Source organism: Phaethon lepturus, unplaced genomic scaffold (genome assembly GCF_000687285.1).
Source record: "Phaethon lepturus isolate BGI_N335 unplaced genomic scaffold, ASM68728v1 scaffold18935, whole genome shotgun sequence".
Lineage (NCBI taxonomy): Eukaryota > Metazoa > Chordata > Aves > Phaethontiformes > Phaethontidae > Phaethon > Phaethon lepturus.
Window position 1 is genome coordinate 20,304 of NW_010542861.1, and position 10,404 is coordinate 30,707.

The 10,404-nt window shown below is 48.3% G+C and overlaps 1 protein-coding gene across 1 annotated transcript in view; it reads right to left on the reverse strand.

Moving 5' to 3' along the window:
• Positions 1-1,019: 1,019 nt before the first annotated feature.
• Positions 1,020-10,404, reverse strand: part of ACRBP (acrosin binding protein) — a 15,053-nt gene continuing 5,668 nt past the window's right edge. The window contains exons 6-10 of the mRNA XM_010288181.1: positions 2,509-2,641; positions 2,105-2,284; positions 1,843-2,010; positions 1,684-1,770; positions 1,020-1,133 (exon numbers count right to left, since the gene is read on the reverse strand). Of these exons, the coding sequence (XP_010286483.1) occupies positions 1,020-1,133; positions 1,684-1,770; positions 1,843-2,010; positions 2,105-2,284; positions 2,509-2,641 (682 nt within the window). The remainder of the gene's footprint in view (positions 1,134-1,683; positions 1,771-1,842; positions 2,011-2,104; positions 2,285-2,508; positions 2,642-10,404) is intronic.

Consider the following 10,404-nt stretch of genomic DNA (forward strand, 5'->3'; position numbering starts at 1 on the left):
TCAAGTGCAAGCAGTGCCGGCACCTTGTGGAAGTGCACAGCTGCCGCTGAGGGGGAGCATGCCGGGGTTGTGGGAGGCTGTCGGGGGACTGCAAGGCAACTGGAGAGAGGAGAGCCCAGGAAGAGACACAGGGAAGAAGGAGAAGGTGTGGGGGAGATGCACAGGCTGAGAGGGAGTGAAGGTTGCTTGGGGTATTGCTGCCCTGCCGGTGAGCAGCCATGGCTCCCGGGGCAGCACCCTCTCACCAGCCTCATTGGGATTTTTGTGGTTTGAATGATTTTTCCAGATGGAGAGTTGGAGGACACAGGCCAAATAAACCCTTAAACTTTAGAAATAAACCAGTTGCAGTGGAAAGCAAAGTGTGTACATCAGCTCCTTCCTCACACGCTGCATTTGGGACCTGGAGAGTACCAGACTCTGCTCCCTCCCGTGGGCTGGGAGGGGACGAGGCCACGCTGGAGTCCTCGTGCTCAGAGGACACATGGGCTGCAGACAGCAAGAGACACCAGGTGGGAGTGGGGACCCACCTCAGCCATAAGAGGAGTCACTGAGAGGTATAATAGAGTGGAGGCAGCAGAGAGAAGGGAGATTAGGTTTGTGAGGTGAATGGGCTCTTTATACAGTAAGACACATCTTGGGAGAACTACTGACTGGTATAGGCCTGTAGGGGAGGGAGGCAAGAGATGGCTGGGGATTTCAGACACGGATACTTGGGCCAGTGGCTTTAAATCCAGGTTCCCAGAGCTGATGCCTTCTCCGACACTCAGCTGCTCCTTTGGCTGGAGAAAACATTTTCAGGAGTTCTAGCAGGTGCCAGAGTGAAATGCTGTTGAGTGAGGCTCCCCTCATGGTGCAGAGAAGGTGCTCAGAGGGCGAGATCTGGCCATGATGAGCTGGCTGGTCAGCAAGGGGTCTGGTAAGAGCTATCCAAGTCTATCCAGGGTCTGTGCTCCACCACAGCCCCACAGAGCCTGCTCCAGAGCACTGTGCTTCCCACGCATGCCCCCCGCTACTGTGTATCACCCCTTGGTGAGGCTGAGGAACCTCTGGTGCCACAGCCGCACCTCCTCCTCTCCCTCCTTCTCACTCAGCACCCGGTACGTCTTGTTTCTGTGGCAGCCACGGCGAGACACCTGCAAAGAGAGCCTGAGTTTATAGGACTGATAGCACTGCCCATCCTTCTGGCCAAGGAAAGAGGACCCCCATGATGGATGGCATCTGGAGGCTGGGATGATGGGGGCACCAGAGGGAAGAAGGGAGCATCAGCTGGGAAGCGGGAGGGAGAGGATGATAGCTGAACTGTGTGCTTCCCTCTGTCCTGCTCTGGTGTTTTTGGTTTTTGTTACCACCTAGGAAGCACCTAGTAGATGTGGGAGACCCTTCCCTGCAGGGGGATATACAGGGATGCCCCAATGGGTGGGAAGATCGCCACAGCTCCTCTGTCTCAACATTAGTGGCTGTCTCTGCTGCCATCTCTTACAGAGTCTGTGCAAATCCTACCACCTCAATTACATGCCAGCTGTGCTTGGGTCACTATTTGTCACCCCCCAAACACACTCACTTCTGTCCTACTGGAGGGAAAAGCAGTGGGCCAGTAAGTCCTGCAGGGACTTGAGACTGGCTGTGGAGGGACCAGCTGTGGAGGAGAAGGCTGTCTAAAGGGCAGCGCAGGCTGCTTCTCACCCTCTGGTTGTAGAGGCTCTTCTGGAGACACTGGTAGCTCTTGAATGCGCAGTAGCTGGGGTGCTGAACTCCACCTGAGTCGCAGATCTGGGGAGATGGGAATGAAGGCCAAAGAGAGAAAAGGAGAAGGACGGATGGCAGCACCCACTGGGCACCCACCTGGTTTGGGGCATCTCCATCTTGGAATGCGGTGTACTCTGCCTTCAGCCAGAGGGTCACACGAGGGTTCTCGCAGCCATGGGTGGCGATCCGGCTGCACCAATACTCCACCCTCAGCCTTCTGAAAACCTCCATGCCATAGTACTCCGAGGCCTCTGGGGAGCTGGTCTGCAAACAGGTGGGATAAAGAGAGCTCTGCTTCTCCCCCTGCTTCACCAATACCCAGTCCAGGCTCCTCCTCAGAGGCCAGCACACTCAATACCTTGTTGCCTGCAGCCTGGTGCTGGGCTGAGATCTGAGGGTTGATGTAGGTGGTGAAGCTGCCTGTCTCGCAGTGAACACGGTTCAGATTTTTGATGTTCTGACACTGCTCCCTCTTCAGCGAGCAGAAGGCGCAGTCAGGGCACAGGTCCATGTGATGCCGCCCAAGGCTGTCACACACCTAGGGTGGATGCAGTGGTGGGGTCAGGGGGGAAAAAAGGAGACTGAGAGGCTCCCATATCCCTGGTTTGGAGCTTGCGTCCCTGGTCACCCAGGTCAGCTTCTCCTGGGAGGTGGCACCTGAAAGGACAGTGCTGATGAGCTCTGGCCACCGGAGCATTGTGGTCAGCACTGCAGGGAGCCCAGCACACTGTGGGGATCAAAGATGGACATCAGCATCTTTACCGAATCTCCGAACCCAAGGACTCTTTCCTCCATCTCCTTCCAGGCCTGGGTGACCACCGATGAGAGACAGTTTCCTTCCAGCATTGCATAGCACAGGATTGTCACTGCTTCGTCCTTCTTCAGGGCTAAAAGGCTGACAAAGGGATAGAAAAAGTCAAGTCTTGCCTCTTGTCACAAACTGAAGAGATAGACCTTTAGTTAAAACTTGAAAGGGGAGGAAAACAACCTCAAAGGATAGCAGAAAACCCTTCTCAAAGAAACCTGGGACTCTCGTCCAAACTGCACGGAGGAACAGGGGTGTCTATGAAGTCTGTACATGCCAGTGTAACATGGAGGCTATGGGGGGTGGTGGTGGTAGTGGTGGTGCATTTGGGAGCACATGAGGGGGACTGGATGACGAGCACGGCTTGAGAAACTTTCCCAGGAGCCCTCAGCAGCTGCTGCCTAGTTTTGTCCATCCGAGTGCACAGCAAGGAGACATTTGTTAGAGGTCTGCTGAGTGTTGACCATGGGGCAGCCCCATTTGGGTCTCCAGTATATAACTTATTAAGCCTCCCTCCTGCTTGAGCCAATGTATTCGATGGAAAGGGGAAAAAATCAATAACAATGAATTAACTGTTCATCCAAACTGACATGGGAAGTTAAATGTAGAAAATTTAAGGGCAGTGGGATAAGGACATTAATAATATTTTGCATCTCTTAGGAACAGTAGAAATAGGCAATGTGGTACAGAACTGTTATTCGATGGGGATGGTGCGAATTATCAGCAATGATGAAGAAGAGGTAAAAATGCTCATTAAATACTTGTCTTCTGTGTCTGGAAACAAAATAAATGATAAATAAGCCAACTTTGATCTGGCAGAAAGTAAGAAAAGATAAGAGCAGCAATTGCTTATGTTAAAATGCTCTTAAAATTCATGAATGGGCTAACCTGTATGGAGAAGTTTTCCTAAGAATAGCTGAAACTTCTTGGAGACTTTCAGATTAGCCTTAAAAAAAAAAAAAAAAAAAAGAGGCAGAGAACCTGGAGGAAAGTCATGAAGATGACATTTCCTAAGGCCTGGAAAACTTTCACTTGGAGCAAGAAACAGAAGAACCTTTACTTAGCTGAGCAAAGGCACTAGTGGGTGGCAACTCAGTCAGTCTGTACTTTTACCAAGCTTGGGATCAGCTGGAAGGCTCTCTTCAGCAGAAGGAAGAGTAATGACTTTTGGTGATTGACATTTGGGGTGAGATCCATTCAAACCTGAAATTAGCTGCATGTTCCTGACACGAAGGGTATTTAGCATGGGAGCAGCTGATGGAGTGGTTTCTCCACAGCTTGGAGAGTTCAAAAAGATATCGCAAACTTCTCTTAGGATAAGGGTCTGTAGCTCAGCCACATGATACTGTTTTTCCTTCACAGCTCACCAAGGCATGGCTCCACGTCCTGTGCTGAGTGGGTGAGCACTAAGGCTACTAATAAGAAATTTTGTGCACCTCCCTAACAGATCCCGAGGCCCATCCATACTCTGTGGATGAATGAGCTTGCAGGACGTGCTCTGCACTTGCAGGAGGTCAGAAATGAGTGATCCTGTACACAAACAGTTCACATTAGCCAGCAGAAAATGAGCATGTCAGGATCTCTGAAGGCATCTCTCTCACTTAGATACTACAAGAGAACTTGGAAAATCTTAGTCACAGAAAATATAGTGAGTGCTAGATTTTGTTTTTAAAGACATTACAGTCAAACTTCTTTTATCACAGTGCAGCAGATACAGCTCTAACCTGTATTGAGGCAAGCAAAGATGTTCCTTCAACATCTTTGTCCTGAGCTGTGGAGAGGCTGCAATTGGTATTCTGTGGATACAGACATGTGAGCTAATTACTGTGGTGCTGACCCACAGCACATCAGCCACATCCACTGAAAAACCTGGAAATCTACGTATTGTAAGCCTGTGCGCCTTTTACTATGATGCACCACACTGTGACCAACCTGGTCAGAGGATTGTGGAGGGAAGGTTCAAGTTCAGAGAGGACAAAAGAATGTAAACTGAGGACAGCAGTGACAGATACCAACTCTTTCAAGCAAAGCTGGAAAGAATTAAAATGTGCCAGTAAAAAAGAGAAACAAAGCTCACCTATCCTGCAGAGACCACTTCCAGAACCTGTAAGATCCTTTGTGTCCACTCCTCCATCACATGGCTCCACAGGATCCTTTTCATTTTTGGTGTTTTGTTTCCTCTGTAATCATTCAGACCGTTTAGGATACCAAGATGTCCTGGTTTCAGCCAGGACAGCGTCGGTTTTCTTCACAGAAGCTAGTGTGAGGCTGTGTTTTGGATTTGGGATGAGAAACTGTTGATAACGTGCTGATGTTTTGGGTTGTTGCTAAGTAGTCAAGGACAGTCCAGCTTTTTGTGCTGACTTGCTAGCAAGAAGGCTGGGGGTGCATAGGAAGTTGGGAGGGGACACAGCCAGGACAGCTGACCCAGGCTGGCCAAAGAGATATTCCCTACCATATAACGTCATGCCCAGTACATAAACTGGAGTTAGACGGAGGGTGGGAATTGCTGCTCGGGGATGGGCTATCAATCACTGGGTGGTGAGCAATTGTTGTATTTGGCATCACTTGTTCTTGTACATTCCTTTGTCGGTATTATTATTGTTGTTATCATTGTTGTTTCCTTCTCTCTTGCTGTCCTATTAAACTGTTTTTATCTCAACTCATGAGTTTTTTCCCAATTCTCTCCCCTGTCCCACTGGGGGAGGGGGAAGTGAGTGAGCAACTGCATGGTGCTTAGTTGCCAGCTGGGGCTAAACCACAACACAAGAAGAACAGGAAATTTTAAATTTCTCTCTTAAGCAGTTGTAACCCAGTAGAACAAGTTTTCAGTCCACTTTACTGATACATCTGTGACAGCTGAAGGGAGTCCCTGCCACCACTCAGATATTTGACTGCTTAGGTGCAGTTGGATCTTTGCCTTCAAGGGTTGGTAAACCAGCTGGGTCATCTTGATGGGACTCACAAATTTCAATTAATGACCCTGATATTATTCTCCAAACTTATCTGAGAAAAATTATCCACAATTATGTTATTATTGGCTGTTGTTCCACTACATTCTTGTTATTCCACTGGCACATTGTGATTTGATTGCTTCTTCATCACACCAGTATGATCAAGACAGTAAAGTGAGAGGCTCATTAACAGTCATTAAAAATGATATGAATAGCTCTGGTGTTTTCATCACCGAGGTAGAAAAAAGAAGAAAAGTGTCCAGCTTGCTGAACTTTTTTAAACATAGCAAATAAATAACAATCTGATGCTTAGAAAGCAACTGCTAATAAATGGGTTTAACAGCCTTTGCTTTCTCCAACACACATACTGGTCCAACAAGTGCAGCCTGAACAAGATGCAAATAGAGGATTACAGGCAAAAGAGGCAGTAAAAGGGAACTTTTCTAAAAAGAGTGCTTCCATAAGTAGCTCATAAGCAGCAATAAAACATCTGCTGAGTGTTGATGACCTACTTGTTCAGAACAGACGCAAAGTCAGATGTGGGTAGGAGCCTCTGCTGCACGGCAAACTTTAGATCTATAGCCCATGTTCAATATGATCAGTTCACTCACATCAGAAAGCCTCGCATCCGTAGGTACCACCTACTGACACTTTGCTGTTGGCCGTGTATGCAGATGCATATGAACTGTGTCCATAACATCTGCTTACCCACCCAGGTAACTGAGTTGTGCCATCAGCCTGAGGTTACCAGGAAATTCTCTTGCTCTCTCTGTCTCATATGATTCCTCCTCTATCTCTGTTCTCCATCTCTGCTGCGAGGCTTTCTGGCCTCATGGTTGCAAATTTATGAGTTGGTTTATGACTTCTGGGTGAGTGAGATGATACATCTACATCATTCCCAAGTGACAGCTAGTTCCTGAAAGCAGCTGAGAATTGTCAGGGGAACGGGTCCCACCCCACATCACCAGGGACAGGTCCTGGGCTCCTCCATCACTTGTAGGCACCTGCAATCCACAATGCCGCGGCACTAGGTGCACCCGGGGCTGTCCCTGGTTCCTCTCCCAGCGATGCCCAGCACCCTGGCCACTGCTTGTTGGTGCATCCAGCCACACCCCCACTGCTGGTGCCTTATGGCAGTGCTGGGGCTTTGCGTCCCATCACAGAGGCATTACAGGCAAATGGTATGGTCCCGGCAGAGTATAACAGCTCTGTTGCTGGTCCCCTACAGTCATTGACACACTGCTGAGCTGTTTGTGGATGTACAGAAGTTTCACCGTGTATCAGGGAAAGTGATAGGTCTGTCTAAAGTGGTTTCCTAATGCAAATCCCTCCACAGCTTTGCACCTCTGCACGTTAATGTCCTAACTACTGCCCTGGAAAAAGCCTAACAGGTACTGGGAGGCAACATTTCAAAGGCAATGTGAAAAAACATAATTAAGAAGAATCTGTGGGCCAAGATCAATAATTGCTTAAAGGCAAAAGGAGAAAACTTCAGGTAAAAGCCTATCTTGCTTTAGCATCTCAAGACATGGAGCGACACACATAAGCGCCTACTTCAGCGGTATCTCTGAAGAGTGCTGGTTAACATCCACCTCTCCCTCAACATAATGACAAGGATTTGGGCCATTAACTTTCAGTGGCTGAACCTCCATGATATTGGTTGGCTCTGTGAGGTGGAGTGAATACCTGAGGCAAGCAGAAAAGAAGATGAGGAGCAAACAGCAGCTTTCTGGCACTTTGTAACTTCTGATTTAGGAGGGTTGCTGCAGGAAACTAAAACCTCTAGGGAAAAAGCCATTCTTAACATCTTCACAAAGAAAAGGAGATATTGGCCTGCATACCAAGATACCTGCATACCTGCATACCAAGGCAGGCTGGCTAGTTACTTGACAAGAACAAACCCAGCAGGTAACCTGACGCAGGAGCTCTTGGGAGAACGGGAACATAATACCTGCCCAAGGGCTCGGGCAGCACAGATGGTGGGAAAAACTTTATTTTGTGAATATATCTCTCCTGCTGGCCTGCACAATATTGCAGCCTTTTACCTCTGCCCCCCCTGTCAGAGTCCCAAAAGCCTGGGAGCATTTGAACACCTCCTAGCCTAGTGGTGAGAAGACAACCTGCCTTGTCATGACTGCCCTTTCACAGCTAGCTGCGCACAGTAGCAATATAGAGACACTAAATTGGGCCCTGGCCTCACTGAATGTCCAAAAGATATCTCTACATAATACCCAAATGACAGCTAGTTCCTGAAAGCAGCTGAGAAATGTCAGGGGAATGGGTCCCATCCTGCACCACCAGACCCAGGGTGAAAAAAGTGATTGCGAATGGGTGATGATAACTCTAATAGAGTGTTTTTTCTGGGGATGGTATTTAACTAAGGGTCTGGTCTTAAAATTAAAGCTGCTGGGGATGAAGTATGTAAGCACCACAAGGACTGTTTGGACAGGTAAAGCAGAAGGAGCAGGGTGCAGTCACCAGGAGGGCTCGGCTCAGCCTTGCTGGGGAAGCTGGCCTCATGTGAACCACAAGGGTTCACACATGAATACCAACAGGATGAGGTCTGTATCCAGGACAGCCGTGATGCTGAAAAGGGTGTCGGGGTCGTAGCAGACAAACAACACAACAGCAGGAAGCCCTGGGAAAAAGGGCAAATGCAATTCTTGTGTGCAAACAGTAGAGCAGGGAAGGGAAGGGATGTTGACCTCCTTCTGCATACCCAGCTCCTGAAACCCATTGCTGAATGGTGCACAGAGAGCTGGAGCGTGTAGATGTTTTAAAGGGACACTGAAAATTGCAGCAGAAAGTGAGAGTTGTGTGGGCTTTATAGTGCAAGAGCTACAGAGCTTTTTAGCTTATTGCAAGACTGAATCATGGTATATAGGTAACTTTGAGGAGAGGAAATAATGGGAAATAGCTCTTTAATTGTGAGGCAGAAAGCACAATGAGGACTAAAAATTGAAAATAAGTGCAATAAGAGACATTTCCCCGCCCATAATGATTCACTGCTAGCAGAAACACCACAAAAGTGTGCTGCAAATTCTTCACCTTGCTATATTACTGCCTTTGCCCTGTCTCTCTTTAAAGGTCACAACTAGCTCCATCAGGTACTACGAAAGCTGGCAGAGCTACCAGAGCAGCTGCCACAAGCAGGTATGAGCCAGAAGAGATGGATGTCCCACTGGACATAAGACTCTAGGGATGCAGACAACCACTACACCCCTTTCAGCATCATGCAGCCCTAGGTTCGGTGCCCGTCACAGCCATGCGCACCCTGCGTTAAAACAGACGCTGAATGGCACCCGTGCACACCGACCACTCTCCCCCAGCACTCCTCCTCTTGCTGGAATGGAAATGTCTCAAAGCATTTTTCTCCTTTTTTAGGTCATGCTTTGAAATCTCTTCGAGAGGAGGCGGGATGTGGCAAGCAGCAAAGCTGACAGACGTGGTCTATCTTGCCTTTTTATCCTCACTTGAGTTTAAGCTTTGCTTAGCATGATTGATGGGGCTTGGCTGCCAGGTTACAGACACACAGTCAGCATTAGTGTCTTTGAGAAACTCTGCAGCAGAATAGTGTCATCTGCAATTACACCAGTCCCTCACTAATCCCAATATAACTAAATCAGAGCAAGGCTCAACTTTGGAGGCAGGGAAAATGAACATATCCTCAATGAAACATAGTTTTGCCTTAGAGTACATAACACCAGGAAAAATTTGCCAGGCAGTAAAAGTCTCCTACAATACTAGGAAGGAGGATGAGACGACATAAGTTACAGCCTTGCAAGAGAACATTTACAGCTTTAACAACATGATGCAATTCATTTTTACATGCAGAAGTGGGATCTCTTGCTCAACTGTAGTAGATGGCAGTGTTTTTAATAGAAACCACAGATGTGCAATCATGCACAAAACATGTGTGCTTACAGGAACATCACTAGCCAGCAATAGAGCAAAACCAAAATGACTTCTCCATGAAAACCACATCTAGGCAGCATTTTTTTTTTCTCTTGGCAAGCAAAATAATCTTTGCATCTCAGTCAAAGCAAGTGATCCTCAGCTACAAAGTACTAAAGGATCAAAAAGTAAATTTGAGTGAAAACACATGATCCTTTTGCAGGTCTTTTCTGTTTGGGCTCACCAGCCCCAGCTGCCTGAGCACAGAGGTGAATGGATCCTGGCAGGTCACTGAGAAGAGCTCAAGATGCTCAAGAAGCTCCTAAAGCATCCCTAGGCCAGAGGAACTAAGAAGGGCGCATAAAAGGATTGCAGTAAGCTGGACTGTTGCAGGACCCTGTGTTGAACTGGCATGCAGCTGCTTTCAAAGCCAGAATGGGGAACCAGAAACACCCTAGGAAGAGCAATGCATAGATCCAGAGTGCAGAGACGTGCACGTGCTCAAGGAGAAGTAGTGGTCCTGCACAGCCAGGAGCAAGGCTCTGTGCTCCCTGCTCTGTTTCCTAGCCTGGGGCTGCTTTTGCTCTACCTGGATGAGGATGGAACACTCCTCGGAGCGCTCCTCAGGTCAGACTGTTTTAAGAAACATCTGCTTCACATTCCATGCAGAGAAGCAAGGAACACAGTGGGGCACACATTTACTCCAGCGTCCCAAGGACCCATGTTCACAAGAAAGCTATTTCTGCAAGTCATCCAGACTCACGGGAGACGTGAATTGGGAGGAGGATGAGTGCAGAGGTGATTGCACACTGCAGATGGCCACAGTGTGGAGATACACGTGCATGGGATAAAGCCCTGCCTGCAGCTAAGGCCCAGCCTAAATGCGCTTTGTGCAGAAGACAGGGACAGTAACATTGCCAGGCACTAGCAGTGCTGGGTCACCCTCTTCCTGCTCACTCTGTGCTGGAGCAGGGGCGTGTCTGAGGGGGTCCCCAGGTACATTCC